The sequence below is a fragment of the Eulemur rufifrons genome, chromosome 17 (assembly GCF_041146395.1).
Source record: "Eulemur rufifrons isolate Redbay chromosome 17, OSU_ERuf_1, whole genome shotgun sequence".
Classification (NCBI taxonomy): domain Eukaryota; kingdom Metazoa; phylum Chordata; class Mammalia; order Primates; family Lemuridae; genus Eulemur; species Eulemur rufifrons.
Window position 1 is genome coordinate 87,947,589 of NC_090999.1, and position 23,009 is coordinate 87,970,597.

At 34.2% G+C, this 23,009-nt stretch overlaps 1 protein-coding gene across 2 annotated transcripts in view; it reads left to right on the forward strand.

Moving 5' to 3' along the window:
• SNX2 (sorting nexin 2) overlaps positions 1–21,605 on the forward strand; it is a 59,754-nt gene extending 38,149 nt beyond the window's left edge. The window contains exons 8-16 of one of the 2 annotated variants that reach the window (XM_069492795.1): positions 5,599–5,674; positions 6,601–6,714; positions 6,969–7,062; positions 8,838–9,043; positions 17,842–17,985; positions 18,435–18,446; positions 19,205–19,285; positions 19,400–19,471; positions 21,076–21,605. In XM_069492795.1, the coding sequence (XP_069348896.1) occupies positions 5,599–5,674; positions 6,601–6,714; positions 6,969–7,062; positions 8,838–9,043; positions 17,842–17,985; positions 18,435–18,446; positions 19,205–19,285; positions 19,400–19,471; positions 21,076–21,126 (850 nt within the window). In that variant the 3' untranslated portion in view covers positions 21,127–21,605. Of the gene's footprint in view, positions 1–5,598; positions 5,675–6,600; positions 6,715–6,968; positions 7,063–8,837; positions 9,044–17,841; positions 17,986–18,434; positions 18,447–19,204; positions 19,290–19,399; positions 19,472–21,075 lie in introns of those variants that run through there. The other variant, XM_069492796.1, reaches the window with a different exon arrangement.
• The last annotated feature ends 1,404 nt before the right edge of the window (positions 21,606–23,009 follow it).

A 23,009-nucleotide genomic window follows, 5' to 3' on the forward strand; every position in this document is an offset into this window, starting at 1 on the left:
ACTAAAGCAAATACAGGCATGAGAGTATAAGAAGCAAAGCAACTGGAATAATTTCTTTAGTTTTAATCTAATCCTAATTCTCCCTTCTCAGACAATTTTAATCAGTTCCTGTGCAGATTTTTTAAAATCTGTACAAGATTTTATTTAAAAAAAAAAAAAAATTTCTTTTTTTTTTTTTTTTTAGAGAGAGGATCTTGCTCTGTTGCCCAGGCTGGAGTGCAGTGGTGCAATCATAGCTCACCATATCCATGAATTCCTGGGCTCAAGCAACCTGCCTTATCCTCCCAAATAGCTAGGATTACAGGTGCGTGCCACCACACCTGGCTAATTTTTTATTTTTATTTTTTGTAGAGAATGGGTCTCACTGTGTTGCCTAGGCTATGTACAGGGTTTTAAAACTGCAATTTTCTTACCCTTTCATATAGCCCACTTTTCTGAAGTGATTTTTCTGTGGCGTTTTTTTCAACTTAAAACATTACAACAGGTGTATCTGTGGGATACCTGACCTAGTTGGATCTGGTGGGTCAAGGAAGTATTTCTCTTTGTATAGCTTTATTTAATAGTCTAATATTTGTTTACATATTTATTTGAATCCAGATGACTATCTTGCATGAAAGGATAACATCTGGGATTAAAAGCTAAGAAGAGAAAGGGAGTGGTTACACAGGTACTCTCCTGTGCCTCATTCAGTAAAGTAAACAGAGACTACTTCTATTGAGTATCCCTAACATCACTTACTTGGTTTTCTTGGGAGTGCTTCACATCTTAAAATCTTATTGAGTTTATTTTATAGGTAAGGATACACTTCTGCAAATATAAAATGAGAAATTTAGAGGAGCGTGATAATGGTGTACAAGATTTCAGTTGCAGCCTTCGCTACAGTACACCACACTACACACTACCTGGGTGGCCTTGAGCAAGTTACTGAAATACATTCTTTAGAGTATATCAGTTAGGATTGTGTTCATTTCAATCTAAAAACTCAATTGACAGACCTTAAACACTTCATGTAAATTAATTAATCCACTCTTTCAGTCAATCAGTTTTAAGGTAAGAAGCTGTTCAGGATTATCTAATTCATCAGAAAATTCTATTGCTTCATTCTTTTATCTGAAATATAACCATTTCTCTTACCAGCCTACTGACTACTAGTCCAAAGGCCTTAATTAACTGCAGTAGCCTCCTAATTGGTCCTCATGCTTACATTCTTGGCACTTCTCATTTTTAGTGTAGCAGCTAGAGTTATCCTTTTAAAACATAAATCAGATCATATTAACCCCCCATTTTACTTAATAAAAGCCAGAATCCATATAATGGACTACAAAACTCTACATGACCAGCACCTCTTACTGCTACCCATTTGATCTCATATCCTTCTTGATCACTCACTCTACCCTGGGCCACACAGATCCTTCTGCTGTTTCTCAAACATCCCAGGCATTTTCCTACCTTAGAATCTTTTCACCGGCTGCTCTCTCTGCCTAGAAAGAATGCTTTGTTCCCAGGTATCTGCATGGCTCTCATTCCTTTTTAAAGTTCAAATGTTCAAATATCACCTTTCCAGTCAAGCCCATTCTTATCATTGGCTTAATTCTGACCTATTCTGTTTAAATTGCCACCAACCACATCTTAAACACTTGGTCCCATTTACCCTATTGTTCTGTCCTTTCTTTTTTTTTTTCCCATAGCACTTGCTACTTTTGTCACATAATTTATGTGTTTATTATTTATAGTTTATTGTTTATCCTCTTGTACTAAAATATAAGCTCCACCTGGGACGGGATCTTGGTCTGTTTTGCTCACTGATGTGTTTCAAGTACTCAAAACAATAACTGGTACATATAAAGAGCTCAGTAAATATTTGTTAAATGAACAAATGAATGTCATCTAGTACCTGGGCTCACTCTGCCTTTCTGTTCTCTCATTCTGAGCACGTGTATTTGAGTTTCAAGCAAGAGAAATATTTTTTAACTTTGTTGCTCTCAAATGTTTTATATAACCTGCTTTCTTTTGTTTTGGTTTTGGTAAGTAAACAGAAATTTGAAAGCCCTAAATGATTATTCTCAATTTATCAGTAACTTTTACTTGGAGCAAATCTGAGGAAGCTCAACTACTGACCACCTCTTACTGTGTGTGATACTTTCATCAATTCCATTGTGTCTTTCATTTATGTCTTACTTCAGTGTTTCAGTTTCTCTTGTTATGTCTTCTTCCTATGCTCCTTTCACTTTTTTTTTCGTATCCTTCCTTTATATATCTATTACCGTCTGTGTTCTTAATTCGGAATTAGTGTGTATTTATAAATATTTCTTGTTATAAAATCCATTTTATGTTTCTGTTCTTAATTTTAACATTATGTAAGACACATATATGTGTATGTGCGTGTATACATATATATATATATATATATATATATTTTTTTTAATTAGTTGCTCTTGGCCAGGTGCAGTGGCTCACACCTGTAATCTCAGCATTTTGGGAGGCCAAGACAGGAGGATTGCTTGAGGCCAGAAGTTTGTGACCAGCCTAGGCAATATAGCAAGCTTCCATCTCTACCAAAAATATTATAAAAAAGAACATTAGCCAGGCCTGATGGCTTGAGCCAATAGTCCCGGCCACTCGGGAGGATGACGTGGGAGGATCGCTTGAGCCCAAGAGTTTGAGGTTACAGAGAGCTGTGATTACACCACTACATTCCAGCCTGTGCAACAGAGCAAGACTCTGTCTCTAGAAAAAAAATAATTAGTTGCTCTTCCATGTAAACGTTAAGAAGGAAAGTTTTACTGTCTGTTAATACAATATCATTTTTCAAAATTGATTCCTCAGAATGCTAAATATGTGGTTGGGTAAAAAAGGAATCTCTAGTCAATTGAGGTGTTTTTTTTGTTGTTGTTGTTTTTTTTTTTTTTTTTTTTTTTTGAGACAGAGTCTCACTCTGTTGCCCGGACTAGAGTTCTGTGGCATCAGCCTAGCTCACAGCAACCTCAAAGTCCTGGGCTCAAGCAATCCTTCTGCCTCAGCCTCCCGAGTAGCTGGGACTATAGGCATGTGCCGCCATGCCCAGCTAATTTTTTCTATATATATTTTTAGTTGGCTAGATAATTTCTTTCTATTTTTATTTATTTTTTTATTTTTTTATTTTTTTTGAGACAGAGTCTCACTTTGTTGCCCAGGCTAGAGTGAGTGCCGTGGCGTCAGCCTAGCTCACAGCAACCTCAAACTCCTGAGCTCAAAGGATCCTCCCATCTCAGCCTCCTGAGTAGCTGGGACTATAGGCATGGGCCACCATGCCCGACTAATTTTTTCTGTATATATTTTTAGCTGTCTATATAATTTCTTTCTATTTTTAGTAGAGATGGGGTCTCGCTCTTGCTCAGGCTGGTCTCGAACTCCTGAGCTCAAACGATCCGCCCACCTCGGCCTCCCAGAGTGCTAGGATTACAGGCATGAGCCACCGCGGCCGGCCTTCTTTCTATTTTTAGTAGAGACGGGGCTCGCTCTTGCTCAGACTGGTCTCGAACTCCTGACCTCGAGTGATCCTCCCTCCTTGGCCTCCCAGAGTGCCAGGATTACAGGTGTGAGCCATCGTGCCCGGCCAAGTCAGTTGAGTTTTGTTAACAAAGGGTTTAACAAAGTTAAACTAGGTATATTTCCTGTAGGACTTCTCACAGCACTTAATATGATGCTGTTCAGTTTGAATCTTACCAAGTGAGCCATTGTTCTCCAGTCTGGGCAACAGAGTGAGACCCTGTCTCAAAAAAAAAAAAAAAAAAAGAATCTTAGAGTAATATCCGTATAATATATTTCAAACTTTCTTTATTATAGAATCATTCTTTTCATGGAATATTACATGAGACTAATATTCTGCAAAAACTAATCCAAAACACTAATTACCTAATAGTGTTGGGAGATTTCATTGTTAAAATCATAAGTCAAATTCCAGTGGGAAAATACCACCATTTCTCAAGCTTACAGAATTAGCGTTCTTGCTGCATCTCATTTTTGGCTTCATAGTAGAGGCAGCAAATATTGTTTTAAACCACAGCATACATTGTATTGCACATATCTATTAAACACTCTTTCTTAGTGTAAGGACTTCTTATAGGGACTACTGACTTAAAATGAAGTTTAATATGGTATATTTTATTTAAATGTATAAAAACAGAAGTTAACATTTAAACATTAATAGTCATTTTGACCATTGTATAAAATTCGACTTTAGAGAAGTTTATCAGTTTTTTTCAGATACTTTGTTAATTTTAGGCATATCTTATAATCTTGTAAAAAGGTACAAGAATTTACTGTGTATATTCTAAAGAAACAGAATAAATGTATATTAATTGTAAGGTAAGACTGGGTGCGGTGGCTCACCCCTGTAATCCTAGCACTCTGGGAGGCCGAGGTGGGCGGATAGTTGGAGCTCAGGAGTTTGAAACCAGCCTGAGCAACAGTGAGACCCCATCTCTACTAAAAAATAAAAAAAAAATTAGCTGGACAACTAAAAATATATAGAAAAAATTAGCTGGGCATGGTGGCGCATGCCTGTAGTCCCAGCTACTTGGGAGGCTGAGGCAGGAGGATCGCTTGAGCCCAGGAGTTTGAGGTTGCTGTGAGCTAGGCTGACACCACGGCACTCTAGCCAGGGTGACAGAGCAGGACTCTGCCTCAAAAGAAAAAAAAAAATTGTAAGGTAGAACAATTGAAATATTTTGCATAGTCATTAATGTGGGGAAAGATAACATAATTTTTTAAAAAATGGGATTAGACAAATAATCGAGAATCATCAAATATTAATAGTTACCTTATTTCCTTTTATGGAATCATGATTGGTGATTTATTATGGATGACAGGCAAATATGAGCTTTTCTAGTAAAGGAAAATGACTGAAGTTGGACAAATAGTGATTTCATGATGATGTTTTTCTTTACATTTTCATTTTTATTTTATGTGGTATCATATTTAGATAAGACATTTACCAAAAGTAGAAAAATCTTAATAATAGAAATATTCAAGAAATAGCTTTGAAGAGGTGTGGGGAAAAAAGAAAAGACGTATTGAAGAAAATTTAGTCCTTGTCAAATGAGGACCAAAGCTGATTATGATCATTTCAATCTGCTGACAAACAAGAAAATTGCTAGGCTCTTCCCCATTTTGGTGATAAAAGCAATTTAAAATTTTTTTAAGTGGAATATATGTAGTAATGTGTGTCTTAGAACTCTAAATTTATAACTGGGAACATACTCCACCTGAAGATAAAATTATTCAATAGGCTCATATACCCTTTTACAAATTTAATATTTTGCAGAGAGAAGTTTGGTAAGTTATTTAACTCTCCCCATTCCCATCCCCACCCACGTGCCATTTCTCTTTATATGTAATTATGAAAGGGGGTAGCATATCAATTTTCAAAAGTTGAACAGAAAGCTTTTTAATTATTAAATTGCTATAAGATTCTAAATAATTACACTGACGGCAAACAAATAGGAGGCAGATTGAGAACACCTTTTTACCTAGTTATTTTGTTTTTTATTATTTTGTTGAAATAGAATTTAAAATAAAATGCTACTGATAAAGGAGCAATTTTACTCTTAAATCTAGGTATCTTCAAAGAACAGTAAAACATCCAATTTTACTGCAGGATCCTGATTTAAGGCAGTTCTTGGAAAGCTCAGAGGTATTATTTCTACTTTGAATTTTTGTATATAAATTTTCTCATTTGTCATTGTAATAATTTATATGACTAGATACACAGTACAAATTGGATTAATAGATGGAATAAAGCATTTTTTTTTCATTTTGCTTAGTGCTTTAATTACTTAACTAAATCACTAGCATTGATCTTTGCATTGATATCAGTCAGATGTTCTGTCCCTTTCTTGAAAATTTAAAACCGTGTTTAAAGAAAATGATTTGTGAATAGTCTAACTCTGAATGCCCTAAGTTCTTGCTTAGGCATCATGTTGAAATAAGTTATTCAACCTCATTTTACAGAAAGTTGAATGTGTGTATCTACATCTATCTGATATCTTTATTAAGGTTTTAAAATGCAAATTTGTGACTTGAAAGAGCATAAATTGTAACCATGATGCTCTTTATATTTGAGATGTTTGGTACATAATGGGCTCTTTAGAACAGTTTAGAGTTCTAGTTTGAGATTTTGTTTTAAATTTACTTGAGTCCCAGAATTTTTTAAAAACTTAAAACCACACAATCCTAACTGAGCATAAGATTTTTCTCAGGACTTTCTTCTTTCCTTCTAAATAGTTTATTTCTGTTGGCGAACAGGTGGCCAGTGTTAGGGTGCTTGGCAATTTCTTAATATATTTTGACATACAAGGTGTTTGTTCCATCTAAATGTAAACGTGCAGAAGAAAAGCAAATGGAAAGTCTATTTTTTAAGTTTTCCTTTGAGAATGTACAAGTAGTATATTTGAGAAATTAGATCTCACTATTGAAATGTATGAGAGTGAAGAAAATACAACCTCCTTTTCTTTCTTTTTTATTTTTTATTTTGGGAGAAGGGGGGGGTTGCATTTGTGCCCAGTTAAACCTCCAAGCTTTTAACTGGTTTGTTTGCCCTTATTTGTCATTCAATTCCAGCTGCCTAGAGCAGTTAATACACAGGCTCTGAGTGGAGCAGGAATATTGAGGATGGTGAACAAGGCTGCCGACGCTGTCAACAAAATGACAATCAAGATGAATGAATCGGATGCAGTAAGAGCTGATTTTTCGACTTGAATAATGAGATGAATTAATGAGCCCAACAATTGCATTTTAAAGCTGTACAAGTAGAAAATAGGATATTAATTTGCTTATTGAGTTTAGTTCTCAGCCACATCAGTTGACCACCATGGTTATACATGGTTAATTTGTTGCTTTAAAACAAGGAATGTGGCTTACTATTGGTAACCTAATTTACAATGGTTTGTTCTTCCTAAATTAGCTCCATTTTTCATTTTTGTTCTTAGTGGTTTGAAGAAAAGCAGCAGCAATTTGAGAATCTGGATCAGCAACTTAGGAAACTTCATGCCAGTGTTGAAGCCTTGGTCTGTCATAGAAAAGGTTTGTTTGCCTTGTTATTTGTATGTTTAGCACCATAAAGCTAATTAAAATATTTTATTTAAATTTTATTAAAATAAACACTCTGAAGTTATTGTAGAAAAGAGAAAACAATAGTTTAAGAGAATGTTTTCCATTTCAACTTCATTATTTAAAATTTTCTGTTCTATTTTGATCTAAAATCTTGTTTAGAAGTAGAAAAATCCTGAGCTTATAAAACTATATTTGAATTTTGGATTAAAACTGTTGATCACTTGACCAATTCTTTGTTAGGTGTATTTACAAGTGAACAGATGAAGATATCTTCTCAATTAGTGACTTTTTTTTTTTTTTAGACAGAGTCTCACTCTGTTGTCCAGGCTAGAGTGCTGTGGCATCAGCCTAGCTCACAGCAACCTCAAACTCCTGGGCTCAAGCGATCCTCCTGCCTCAGCCTCCCAAGTAGCTGGGACTACAGGCATGTGCCACCATGCCCGGCTAATTTTTTCTATATATTTTTAGTTGTCCAGCTAATTTCTTTTTATTTTTTAGTAGAGATGGGGTCTCACTGTTGCTCAGGCTGGTCTCAAACTCCTGAGCTCAAACTATCCGCCCACCTCGGCCTCCCAGAGTGCTAGGATTACAGGCGTGAGCCACCGCGCCTGGCCTCTAATAACTTTGATTATAATAAAAAACTTGAGATTCAAAAGTTGGGATTTGAAAATTTTCTTGAAAGTATTTGTTTTGTGCCTCTATTTCTTGGAAAACTCTTTGAAATATTTTCTTCATTTTTGAACCACGGTATTTAAAAATCTGGGACATTTTTAGTAAAAATTCCTAGAAAATTTGAGTTGTAAAATTTTAGTCCACAATAAGGGATTTGGTTTTTTTGGGGATTTTTGGGGTTTTTTTTTTGTTGTTGTTTGTTTGGTTTTTTTTAAAGAGTCCAAGGCTTTTAATATCAATTTTCCAAAATATGTAATACGTAATTAATATGTGACATTACCAGCAATACATTTCATTAAGATAATTACAGAAGCCTATTAATACATTTATTATTGAGGATAGTTTATGACAGCATTTGCCATTTGGGTTATATATCTCTTAGGGAATGGGCTTCATGGCTCTTTTGGAGGACTTTACATAATGTAGAGCAACAGAACAATTTCCAGGCAATGTGATTGTTAGTCATTGACAGCATCTAGGCTATCAACATCTACTTTTATTTATTTAAAATATCTAATATGGTCATGTTCAAAAATATTTTTAGAAATTCTAATATTTTACTGAGTGCTGTTACACCAGAAAAAAGCAGTAAGATTTATACGAATTGTATGTGCAATTTTACCTTGTTTCTCTCCTGTTAGCTAAATAATATTCTCATTAAAATCATAGATATTATTTTCAATGACAAATGTTTAAAGGCCCAAAATGTAGTATAAATCAATTTTGAGTGTTCCCAATGCTTCTCATATTAAAAATATATTTCTTTAGGAAAGGACAGAGAAAGAATGAGCACTTTGGCAGAGAAACAAGAGGCAGATTATTGTATTACATTATTTAAATATAGTTCATCCCCTGGGAATATAGGCAGTAGTTCTTTTTAATTTTCAGTAGATTTCTGAGGACTTGGCATTTGTGCCCAAGGCATTTTAATGACTAATTATTTTATGTTAATTACTTTAAAATACTGCTTGTACAGTTTGTGAATAGGTAAAATTTAGAGAAAAGTAGAAAGATAGTACAATAATTTAAAATTTTTCTAGTGAACACTAAAAGTGAATACTTTTTTATTTCAGAACTTTCATCCAACACAGCTGCCTTTGCTAAAAGTGCTGCCATGTTAGGCAATTCTGAGGATCATACTGCTTTATCTAGAGCTTTGTCTCAGCTTGCAGAAGTTGAGGAGAAGATAGACCAGTTACATCAAGAGCAAGCTTTTGCTGACTTTTATATGTTTTCAGAATTACTTAGTGACTACATTCGTCTTATTGCTGCAGTGAAAGTAAGCCCTATTTTACAGTCTTTGTTGCATTCTTCTCACTTCAGTGGTTTGCTTTAAAAAGAATTTTGCATCCTATTAGGCATGTATTTAAGTGTGTAAATTCCTTACTATACTAGTATATATGAAATGGCTTTAAGATGGGTATTCATAACTAAATATTTTCTTCTCCTTTGACTTGGACAGTACATTAGAGAGAATTAATGTTTTTAAGAGGTCTAAGGAATGCTAAATAATATACAAAACATTACACATTTACTTGTATATTTAATGTACAAGTTTGCAACTAACTGATAGCATTTATTTGCTCATTCTAGTACTAACTGAAACTATGCACTAGACTCTATTATCGTTAGTAAAGCTGACTGGGTAATACAAAGTAGGATAAAACCAAAAATGATTACTGCACTAAATATGTTTTAAGGAGGTCTTTAGCATGAATTTGGACTTTCTGTGTGTATACCCAAATGTGTAGTCACCAAGTTTTTATAGATGAGGTAGGACTAGAATAGATCATAAGTTGTGCCATCTAATGGTAGTGTTTAAATATAAATAGCCTAATTTCTGAATAGTTGAGAAAGTAATCCAGTTAATAAAAATTAGTATTCTACAGATATCTCCAATATTCGGACAGTTAACTGAATATTATTTAATCTATCATATATTTCAGAAGATACTTTAAGATCTTATGGCATCTTTGAATTATTGTTACAAATATTAGTTATCATTGGCTGGGGGGTAATGGGTATTTGCATTTTACCTTGAGTTTAAACATCTAGAAAGTTAATGAGACCTTGTTCCTTGCTTTCTTACACAAATTTTTATCAGCTAAAGTCTGTGACCCAACTATTACAGTATTCATCTACAGTCAGAACATGGATATATATTGTATTTATTCATGGTTCTGTTCTCCAAGCAATTGGTGACAGTTATTACTACAGGGCCGTTTAGTACTTCAGAATGGTGTTTTCCTACATTTGGTAAAATTACCAGTATTACTAGTATTTATTCTTTTAAATGTTACTCTTTTTTTTTTCCTATACAATGGATATTTATTTTTTATTTCAAAATATTAGGGGATACAAATGCTTTAGGTTCCATGGATCATTTTTGCAATGCTTCAATCCTGGCTATAGGTGTGCCGGTCACCCAAATACTGTTCAGAGTACCCATTAGGTTGGCTTATTCCCCTCCTCTCTGCACTCCTCCTCCGGGTTGCTGTTCACTGAGTTTTATTTCCCTCTGTGCACTTGTGTGCCCATCAGTTCCAGTTTAATATTGAGTACATGTGTTGTTCGTTTTTCCATTCTTACGATACTTCAGTTAGGAGAATGGTCTCCAGTTCCATCCAGATTGTTGCAAAAGCTATTAATTCATCTTTTCTTATGGCTGAGTACTCCATGGTAAACATATACCGCATTTTAATAATCCGGTATATTGATGAGCACTTGGATTGATTCCATATCTTTGCAATTATGAAGGTGCTGTCATAAACATTTGAGTACAGGTGTCTTTTTGATAAATTGACTTCTTTTCCTCTGGGTAAATACCCAGTAGTGAAATTGCTGGATCAAATGGTAGGTCTACCTTTAGTTCTTTGAGGAGTCTCCATACGTTTTCCATAGAAGTTATACTAATTTGCAGTCCCACCAACTGTGTGTAAGTGCTCCTTTTTCTCTGCATCTGCACTAGCATCTATTGTTTTTGGACATTTTAATAAAAGCCATTCTAACTGGGATAAGGTGATACCTCATTTTGGTTTTAATTTGCATTTCCCTGATGATTTGTGACATTGAGCATTTTTTCATACATTTATTGGCCATTTGTCTTTCTTCTTGTCAGAAACATCTGTTCATGTCTTTTGCCCACTTTTTAATAGAATTTGTTTTTACTTGCTCATTTGCCTGAGTTCTTTGTAAATTCTGGTTGTTAGCCCTTATATGTGTAGCTTGTGAATATTTTCTCTTGTTCCATAGGTTGTCTATTCTGTCGATTGTTTCCTTAGGTGTGAAGAAGCTTTTTAGTTTAATCAAATCCCACATACTAATTTTTAGGGATTGCCATTGGGGTCTTTTTCATAAATTATTTGCCTAGGCTGATACCTATAAGAGTTTTTCCCATATTTTCCTCTAGAATCCTTATGGTTTCATGCCTTAAATCTAAGTCGTTTATCTATCTTAAATTAATTTTTGTGAGTGGTGAGAGGTAGGGTCCCGTTTCATTCTTCTGCATATTAAGGGTATCCACATCAGGAAAGAGGAGGTCAAACTATCACTCTTTGCTGACAGTATGATCTTGTACGTAGAAAAACCCAAAGATTCCACCAATAGTCTCTTGGAATTGATAAATAAATTCAGCAAAGTCTCAGGATACAAAATCATTATCCATAAATCAGTAGTATTTTTATGTACTAATACCAGTCTAGCTGAGAGTCAGATCAAAGACTCAATAACATTCAGGATAGCTACAAAGAAAATAAAATACCTAGCAATGTACTTAACCAAGGAGGTGAAAGATCTCTACAAGGAGAACTATGAAGCTTTGAGGAAAGAAATCACAGAGGATTCAAACAAATGGAAAAACATACCATGTTCATGGGTAGGTAGAATCAACATTGTTAAAATGTCCATACTACCCAAAGTGATTTACAGATTCAGTACAATCCCCATCAAGTTACCAAAGTCACACTTCACAGATCTAGAAAAAATATAATTCTACACTTTGTTTAGAACCAGAAAAGAGCCCAAATAACCAAAGCAATCTTAAGCAAAGAACAAATTTGGAGGCATAACATTACCAAATTTCAAACTATACTACAAGGTTATAGTAACCAAAACAGCATGGTATTGATACAAAAATAGAGACATAGACCAATGGAACAGAACAGAGAACCCAGATGTAAAACCATCTACCTACAACCAACTGATCTTTGAGAAAGCAGACAGCAATGTACAATGGGGAAAAGAAGCCCTATTCTGTAAATGGTGCTGGGAAAATTAAATGTTAACTCTTTGTGTTCTTGGTGATTAGTTTTTCTTTTCAGCTATTTAGAGATGTTAATATAGGCAGCAGTTATCAGAATATACTTAATTATATATAGGTAACTTGTGATATACAGAAATCCAGCTTACCGATGACAATTCATATTTGTGTCGCACCTACTCTCACCTCATTCCAGAGCTCCCACTGGCTGTTGTAAAAAGTATGACATTTCAGAAAAACCTGGAGTTCAAAAAAGGGGAATTGGACAGTGTCTTTAAGAAGGCATACCTGCAGAGAAGAGCTAACCTGGGAAAAGCAGGGATGGCCTGCCCATGTAAAGGATATTGATCCCTCAAAAATAGCTTTCCTCATGCTGCCTAAGTCTTTTTTGCTATATTTTTACATTGCATGAAATTATAGTTACATTCACGTTTTCTAAAATATTTTCTTCAGAACACTGGTACCAAAAGTAGACCATAGTCAACTGAGTTTGGGGAATAATGTATATAGTATCCCGGCTTTGGTGATTCATAATGCATTTAAAAAGGCCAGAACTGTCTAGGAGTCAGAAAGTAAGTTGTCTAACTTTGTTTAATTCAGAGGCTTCCAAATTCATATGAGCAGGAATTCTTTTCCATTTAGTATCTGTCCTAATATATGGAACACGCTTTGGGAAATACTGAATTAATGGTCCATTAACTTAAAAGACAACTAAAGAGCTATGGTCAAGTTATACCTTGAGGCAAATTAAGCTCTTTCAGATTTTTTTTTTTTATTGAAACCTAGCCCAGGTCAGCTGCATAAAGGAGTTGAGAAATTATAGAAGAGGGTGATAGGTAATATTTATGGTGTTTGCTTTTTTTTTGTTTTTTGTTTAAACTAATTCAAGCTGGGCATGGTGGCTCTTGTCTATATTCCCAGCTACTCTGAAGGCTGAGGCGGGATGATTGCTTGAGGCCAGGAGCTGAAGACCTGTCTGGGAGATGTAGCAAGACCCCAGCTCAAAAATACATAAATAAATAAACAAACTAATTCACTTGTGTATGAAAAAGTAATACATTCACATGACAACTTTGTCAGCCCCCTAAAAGGTAAATTTCCCTTCTACAGAACTAAAACCTCTAGTCTCTCTGACCTCAGTCATAAACTATTAGATTTTTACGTGTCTGCATAGAATTAGCTATGCATGTATATGAAGCTATTATTCTCTCTCTCCGCCCCCCCCAGTTCTGCTCTCTGTCTTCCTTCCATCTCCCTCTGTGTTTCTTCCATATCCCTCTCTTCCTTGCTTTCTCATAAAGGAACATACTATATATATTGTGCTATTCTTTTTTTTTTTTTTTAAGAGAGGTTCTTGCTCTGTTGCCCAGACTGGAGTGCAGTGACACAGTCATAGCTCACTGCAATCTCAAACTCCTGGGCTCAAACAGTCCTCCTCCTTCAGTCTCCCAAGTAGCTGAGACTGAGGTATATGCCACCATGCCCAGCTAATTTTTCCTTATTTATTTGTAGAGACAGAATCTTACCATGTTGCCCAGGCTGATCTTGAACTCCTGGCCTCAAGTGATCCTCCCCCCTCAGCCTTGCAAAGTGCTGGGATTACAGGCATGAGCTACCAGGCCCAGCCTATATGCACTATTCTTTGTCTGCTTTTTTCATGTGCTCCATTTGAGAGAGGTCTCCATATCAATATAGGTAAATATGTTACATTCTTTTTAATGGTAGCATGGCATTCCATCATATAACATAAATTTACCTTGAGTTATTTAACCAGTCCAGTCTTAAAGAATATCAAATATTTTGTTAACAACTCTTTGGGCTTAAAATTCTTAGAAGTAGAATTGTTGACCCAAGGGTATGTGCATTTTAAATTTTGATAAATATTACCAAATTACTGTTCAAAGAGATTGTACTTCATACTCTCACCAATACATATGTTCCTTTTTTCTTCCACCCAGTGATGAAGGCATTTTTTTGGTATGAGTTGTAATTTTTTTACTTAGGATGAATTTCAGCATCTTTACAAATGATAAGCCATTTATATTTCTTTTGCTATGAATGAACTATTCATGTCCTTTGCCCAGTTTGCTTTTTATCTTGTCTATTTCTAATAGCAGCTTAATACTAATTGGCCTTTTGTTTTATCCATATTGAGAGTGCTTTTCTGATAATTTTGAAACTAGGAATACTTTGGGGATTAGAATGTAGAGCCATAGTGGGGAGCTAAGATTCAGAAAATGGGGCCCTAAAGAAAGACATGAATTTTACCCATTTCAAAACATTACCTAGGCCTGGCCTTGTATCCAAGAAACTCCCCCACCCCCTTTTTTTTTGTACCGTACATGGCCTCTGACATTTAGGACTACAAATTTTAGCTAGGATCATTATAAGTGTTGTCATGTATTGGGCTAATGTGAACCACTATAGTAGGGTCAGGGATTGAGGGCAATGATTTTTAATGTTTTTAGCACTGAAACTCTTCATAAAGAATTCTTATAGGGAGCCCCCACTTTAAAAAATACATAAAATATATTTTTTAAAAAACTAATAGATAAGTTCCCCAAAGAGTTTAAAACCTTTATTATTTAGCTATAAATACTCAGCACCCCTTCAAAACCCCAGGAAGCTGGGCAGCATACTTTCAGATTCACTGAATTAGAATATTATAATCATTAAAATTGCAGTGTCAAATTTCCTGGTAGGCTAGGAAAACTATTCTACATCTGCAACCTTGTCTAACCTAGACTAGCTTGCATGTGCAACAAATTGGCAGGGAAATAGAGGTCCTAAGCGCATGATCAGTGTAAACTTATCCCTCTTATAGAAAAGGTTGGTTCTACTAGAGTGGATTAGTATCTGGACATATAAAGGAAAACATTAAGTTATGATGTAATTAATTTAAGATAATGTTATTAGGAGTTTGAGTACAGTTCTGATTCTTTTTTTCTTTTGCTTTCTATTCTTATATTACAAGGGCAGGAAAACAAATGAAAAAGTTAATTTGCATATTTAAGATTAATTTATTTTTCTGAATTAACCTGACTTTACCATAGCTTCTGCATCTGTACCACAATAAACATGTGATTATTCTGCAATATTATGAGATAATAAATTGGACAAGAACCAAATTAGTTTAGATTTAGCATATCAATGAAAAAGCCAGTTGATGTATATTAAGAACTTAAGCAAATATTGAACTTAAAGGGGATTTTGGCTAACTTTTGCCCTGTGTTGATACATATTTTAAGTGCTAAAATTGTTAATCAAACAGAGGAATTTATAAGTGAAGAGCTGAGATGGCTGTGTTCCCCTGAAGAAAGGCTAGGCCTAAAATCTTAGATTACTTTTTGGTGGGGTTGGGGGGGTGCTTATATAGGAGGTGAGGGACAAGGATTGTTTGTTTTACGTTATGGTGACTTTTTCTGAAATCTATTTGTGTTTAGTGTGTTACTTTTTGTGAATTTGGCCCAAATTAATTTGACTGAAGCAAAGTTAATTTCTAAGGAATGTTTTAGGGGGGGAAATGTGGTTTTGTAAATGTAAGAAAAGCAAAAGGGGACAGTAAGATGCACTTACTAATATATGTGTAAGAAGAGAAATGAGATGACAAATATAGTAAGGTGGGTTTAAATACCTGTGGATAAGGTGGTTTTTTTTTTGTTTTTTTTTTTTTGTTGTTGAGACAGAGTCTCACTTTGTTGCCCAGGCTAGAGTGAGTGCCGTGGCGTCAGCTTAGCTCACAGCAACCTCAAACTCCTGGACTTAAGCGATCCTACTGCCTCAGCCTCCCGAGTAGCTGGGACTACAGGCATGCGCCACTATGCCCGGCTAATTTTTTCTGTATAGATTTTTAGTTGTCCATATAATGTCTTTCTATTTTTAGTAGAGACGGGGTCTCGCTCTTGCTCAGGCTGGTCTCGAACTCCTGACCTCGAGCGATCCACCCGCCTCAGCCTCCCAGAGTGCTAGGATTACAGGCGTGAGCCACCGCGCCCGGCCTAGATAAGGTGTTTTGACTTACTAGTTTGCTCAGGGTATCGGTTGTTCTGGTTAATTTAAAATGTCCACGATCTTTAAGAACTCTTTGGGAAAAAAATACTTTCCTTTCTGGTTGATTGGATTTCTTAATGCTAATAATGCCCACACTTTTAAATATGCAATATGATATAAATATTGCCCAATTGTGCTTTGTTTTTTGTTTTTTGAGACAGAGTCTCACTCTGTTGCCCGGGCTAGAGTGTCGTGGCATCAGCTCAGCCGCAAACTCCTGGGCTCAAGCAATCCTTCTGCCTCAGCCTCCCGAGTAGCTGGGACTACAGGCATGTGCCACCATGCCCGGCTAATTTTTCTATATATATTTTTAGTTGTCCATATAATTTCTTTCTATTTTTAGTAGAGACAGGGTCTCGCTCTTGCTCAGGCTGGTCTCGAACTCCTGAGCTCAAACAATCTGTCCGCCTCGGCCTCCCAGAGTGCTGGGATTACAGGCGTGAGCCACAGCGCCCAGCCTGTGCTTTTTAAAAATATTGTTATTTGTACTTTTAGTAGACAGCTAGAATTAATCAACTATATTTAAATATGTATGTTACTTAGAAGTAATCCATAATAGTAACACCTACTAATTATTAAGCATCTTGTAGGTTATGTCACTGTGCAATAATATACTTGTCATGTTATTTATAATTCACAAATGTAGACATTCCCCCCTTTTATATTTGGCAGAATTATGGAGAAATTGAATGAATTTACCCATAGTTATACAGTGACAAAACTAATATTAGAACCCAAATTTGTTTTGTTCCAAAGCCTACTGTTTAAAAATACACTATGTATTTTTCTCTTCAGCAGGTCCCTGTAGGAATATATATTTATTTACTGCTTCTTTATTCAAAAAGTTTTTTATTTGGAATAAAGTAACTCTGGTTTAGTGCTTTCTGGTTATTAATGTTTGCTTGATGAATGTTCAGTTACTAAATACTAAAATAATACTAATATATCCCCAACATCAAGCTAGAAGAGGGATGGTTAGTGGATTCTCCCATCGTACCCATCAGTTTTTTCATGAAACTTCTAGGTATTCTCCGTTCATGTTTCATTTCTAATCTCTATTCACTTGCTCTTGCTCTGCCAGACCCATTGAGAGAAGTCCTAGATTTGGTTGAGTTTGATTGATTTGTTGTGTAGGGTCTTTTGCTTATTTCATTTAGTTTTACATTGTGTGTGTGTGTGTATTCATCTTTTTATCTTTTGCCTTTTTTATCTTGTGTAGGACTTTTTTTTCATTTAGTTATACCTTTTTAATTGCTCTGCCTTTTTAAATTTGCTATTGTAATCTCTTCCACCCCATTTTTATTTAACTTCTGTTATCTTATGAGTTTTTCCCATTTTATTTATTCAATTTCTGATGTGTTTCCAATACTTAAATCTGCTTTTAATATTACTTAGTAGGAAAATTTCCAATGTAGATATGACACCATCATTTTCCTCTTAAAGACATCTTTCTTCAAAGCCTAAAACTCTGTTAGAAATCTTATTATAAACCACATTTAAAACCCTAACAACTGGTGAAATGTATTTTGCATGTCATTTTTTGATTCTGAGTGCTCATTTTTCATCCAGTGCCAGGGTTTTTTGTTTTAAGTAAGAATATGGAAATTGTTTTTCTTTGACATTGGTCTGCATATTTTCAGTATCTTAGTATGTTAGAATGGCACATAAATACTTGGTTTTATTGCTTTCAGTATTATAGCACTTCTAGTGTTATAAAAGTATTTTACAGTGTTACTCTTACTTGATAACATTATGTCATTCACTCACAGGGTGTGTTTGACCATCGAATGAAGTGCTGGCAGAAGTGGGAAGATGCTCAGATTACTTTGCTCAAAAAACGTGAAACTGAGGCAAAAATGACGGTTGCTAACAAACCAGATAAAATACAGCAAGCTAAAAATGAAATAAGAGAGGTGATTACTAAATGCTTTATCTCTTTACTCAAAATTTTCATGAATCATTCATATATAATTTTTCATAAATTTTTTTCTGAACCATTCAGCACTTAGCTATTTTTCCATATTTTTATGAACTATGTTAGAATTATGTTAACATTTTGATCATCATTAAAATCTCTAGAACCCTTTGTTACCTCCACATGATTATGGCCTAAATAAAGAAGGATACAAGGAAAAGACCTAAAATTAGTGTTTACATTGATAATTACACATTTCTTTTTAGGTGTTTAATTTTATTTCAGATAATTATTTTGTGTCTAAAAATGGTTTTAGAGAGAGACCTAACCCACATTTAGCTGTAAAGGCAACATTATCCCTCATATATATGTATTATATATGGTATTTTAGTAAATCTGTATAAGTTTATTACAATTTATACACTTTTTTTGCCATGCTTCAATAAGGAAATTGAAGAGGTAGGACAACCTTTATATTACTAAAAATAAATGTACCTGCTCTTTGAAGAGTATGTACCAGTGTTTTGGTTACATAGTGGGAAAAATATCATTTCATTGCTTAAAAATCTTCAGTTATTTTATTTTAGCTGTTCCATTGGTCACTAATCACAACATTTTGTTGTTTCTGTACTGAATTTAATGTTTACTGATGATGGGTCTTCTGTATACCATAATTCCACTTTTTAAAAGAATCTGGTCATTTCACCATTGCAAAAATGTTTTTTTAATGTTGGTCATACAATTTCTAGTTTAAAATATTTCCATGGGCATATAAATTGCGTTGAACACATATTCTTGAAGTGAACAATATTGTTGATATATTCTGAAATAATGATAAAAAAAAGAAATGAGAAAATTACACTGTAACACTGCTCATTTATTTGATAGTGAATTTTATACCCAAAATCTTTCCTCTTAGTTATATTTAATTAAGCTTTGGATATTGTAGTTCATTAAATACAGTATTGGAATATTCTAATCTTGAGCAAATCTGGCAGTGAAATATTAATGGAAATTAAACTGACATACATTTCTGTCACTAGAAAGTTAGGTACAAGTTTGAATAATGCTAGATTGGGCTTTGCCAATATTGAGCTTTCTCAGGGTTTCCAGGCATTATATTTAAATTAAAAGAGTGGTCATAACAGCTAGTACTACAGTTTTTTTTTCCAGACAGGAATAAAATATTTGTTTCTTTTTTTGTTTGTTTTTATTAGTGGGAGGCAAAAGTGCAACAAGGAGAAAGAGATTTTGAACAGATCTCTAAAACAATTCGAAAAGAAGTGGGAAGATTTGAGGCATGTATAATAATTTTGCACTTTTCGTAATAGCATGGTCACATTTTGCTGCAATTTTGTGGTAAAATTTAGTTTTCTACTAATGGACTTTTTTTATATATTGTACTTTAATAGAAAGAAAGAGTGAAGGATTTTAAAACTGTTATCATCAAGTACTTAGAATCATTAGTACAAACACAACAACAGGTAAGCTGATTTTTTTTTTTTTTTTTAATACAGAAACTTTTAGAATTTGTTTTTGGTATACTTTTTTTATTTTAAAGAAGATGATTAATGAAATAGGCTTTTAAACTCAAGGAAGAATAAAAAATGGAGAGAGAAAGCCAGTGACAGCAAAGGGATAAATGGTAGTTAAAGTAATTGGAAACTATCTCAAGTCCTTTTTGCCTCTACCATACAGTAGCAGAGATACACTTTTCCCAATTTTAGGCCATAAGGAACCTCATGGACAACTTTCCCTTCCTCTGTCTTTCTCGTTGTTTCCTTGTTGCTCAGACCTGTTTGAGTAAATTTTCATAGTACATTCTTCCTTAACAGATAGAACTTAAACTAAGTTCTATTTTTTTTAAGTTTTAAAAAAAATTTATACTGTTTTGGTTTTTGTTTTATTTTGGAGGGTTGGTGGTGGTTGCCTGCTGCAAGTGGCATTTGTCTCTAGTGAAGACCATGAGTTTTAATGGTACGTTAAGTAAAAGTCAGTAACAAGATAGATAATAGCAGAGTGTTTTGTGTATATTTTAATGTAAATTTGAGTAATAGATCAAATAATTTAATATCTTGAATAGAAGGATTTCTTCTTCTAGTTTTAAAATATGTGATCTAGAAACTTGTTTGTATAAAATATAATAGGTTATGTTTTTGAATTAAGTAATTATGGTATCTTCAAATTCACTGAGGCTGGAGTTCAGTGGCGTGATCATAGCTCATTGTAACCTTGAACTCCTAGGCTCAAGCGATCCTCCTGCCTCAGCCTCCCAAGTAGCTAGGACTACAGGCATGTGCCACCTCACCCAGCTAGTGTTTTAACTTTTTTTTAGAGATGGGGTCTTGCTATGTTTGCCAGGCTGTTCTCAAACTCCTGGCCTCAAGCAATCATCCTGTCTCGGCCTTCCAAAACACTGCGATTACAAGTGTGAGCCACCACACCCAGCATATATTTAGTTTCTAATCAGATAATTCATAAAGTTCAATTTTTTAAAATATGAATACAAATAAGTCATATAAGCTTATTTTTAAAGGAATTGTTTTAAAGGTAACTTTAGTTTATTCTTCAGTCTATTCTCTGGACTGTCCGGGGGCGACTCATACATAGCTAATTCTTTCCTGTCCCTTTTTTTCCTTTCTTGCTCAGTATTTTCTTTTCTTCCTCGTTTTATCTCATTCTTCTTGGCTAGCAGTAACATAAAATGTGAATATCCTATGAATTAGGAGATGTTATCACTTTGTGTTGGAAAAAGTAATTGCAGTTGTATTAAGGTAATCTTTAATGTGTGGTAACAATCTCTATACAATTTTGCATAAATCAAAAAATTATAAGTTTTCAAAAATTATATTGTTTACATTAAAAACTGTAATTAGGAGTAATTGGTGTTTTAAATAGTTTATGTGTGAATTATTTTGACAGACTTCAGTTAAGGAAGTTAAAATGATCCCTTTGCAAGCCAGACATTAGTAAATGTTAATCATTGTTAGCTATTCCTGTAGATTTTTGTTTAATGCAATATAGGATATATGCATATAAATGACAAAAAGGTAATAAGAGTGTTTTTTATTTTTATTATCATCCACAGCTGATAAAATACTGGGAAGCATTCCTACCTGAAGCCAAAGCCATTGCCTAGCAATAAGATTATTCCTCTTAAGAAGACCTTGGATGTTTGTTCCAGTTATGCTGAATTCCACAGTGAAATCATTTAAAACCATCTAAATAAACCACTATATATTTTATGAATTACATGTGGTTTTATATATACATAGACACACACACACACACACACACTCACTCTCACACACACTTTCACACACTCTGACATTTTATTACAAGCTGCATGTCCTGACCCTCTTTGAATTAAGTGGACTGTGGCATGACATTCTGCAATACTTTGCTGAATTGAACACTATTGTGTCTTAAATACTTGCACTAAAAAGTGCACTGCAAGGCCAGAAAATTTGACGATATTTTTTTCTTTACAATTTGTTCTGTAGTATGTTTACCCTCTTTATGAAGTGAATTATCAATGCATTGATTAATGTTCACTTATACATTCCTGTACAGAAATTATGATTTTGTGATTACAGTAATAAAATGATATTCCTTGTGAAGTATTAGTAACAAATTATTTGGGTATGTAAACATATCAGGGATATTTTTAATAGGAAGGAACTTTTTCTTCTAGATGTTTATGGGTAATGCTATGATTCCTTAATTACTTTAATTAACAGAAAAAAATGAACTCTTACATTATTAAATGACTAATTGAAGCTTAAGTTTTCTTATGAAACCATCATAAATCAAAGAACATTTATCTCTTGGTTGTCTTGGGTTAAAGAAGAGAATAAATTGTCTTGACTTGTTTGTATCCATCCCTATAATAAGTGCCCAATCTAAGAATTAGGGAAAAAATGTATTTGCTTCTGTTACAAGTCCCATGGATTTTACTCATCTTCCGTTACCTTCAAAATCTAAGTCTTTGCATATATTTAATTTATTCCTTATCTTTTTTAAAAAAAACGTAAAAGTAGGGCATCTATGGTCATAATTGACAAGGAATGGTACCATTCCTTGTGGTACCAAATATACCATTATTTGATGAATAAACAAGGATAGCATGAAGCAAATTTGAAGTAAAATGAAACTGTCTTTGGTAGCCTTCTTACCTATTCTGTGTGCTGCTTAGACAGCTGTTATCCTTAATGCTGATGAAAATTTAAGTTATAACTGGAATCAGAGTTATTTTTGTTTTTTAAAAAGTATTCTTAAAAAACACACCTTTTCTTGAGCTTAACAACCACATCTCCCTTCCAGAGGAATAAGATACGGTATGTGTAACTAAGCCCTCGTCTTGTGGCTTACTGGATAGAAGTATTTAATAATATATCAGAGTATCCTCAGCATGTGTTTGCTTCCACTTATTTCTGTTGAAATGTTAAGCCTACTATAGGTGTTATATTTATACTATATATATCCCATATTTATATTTCATATAAATATGAAATATATATTCATACATATATTTATATTCATATTATACTCATATTTATACCCCAGAAGCCTGCATGGCACATAACTTTATTATTATAAAGACTTGGGCCACACATAATGGCATGTACCTGTAGTCCTAGCTAGGGAGGTTGAGGCAGGAGGATTGCTTGAGCACAGGAGTTCAAGGCTGTAGTGCTTAATGATTGTGCCTGTGAATAGCCACTGCACTCCAGCCTGTGCAACATAGCCCTGTCTCTAAGAAAAAATAACGAATCAGTGAATTGAACAGGGAAAAAAAATCTCAGGAGATACAAAGTAATGTTTGCCCTTTTAAGAAGAAACTGAAGCAGAAATAGTGCAATCTTTGCTTCTACTATAAATACTTTTGAGAAATGAATAATTCATTGGTAATATATAGCAGATACTACCTTATTGTCTCATTAATATTGGGCAAAAAATAGGTTTATCAGGAATAGAGTTCTACTAGAATGATGTCCTAGTATTATATCCATGGTTATATTC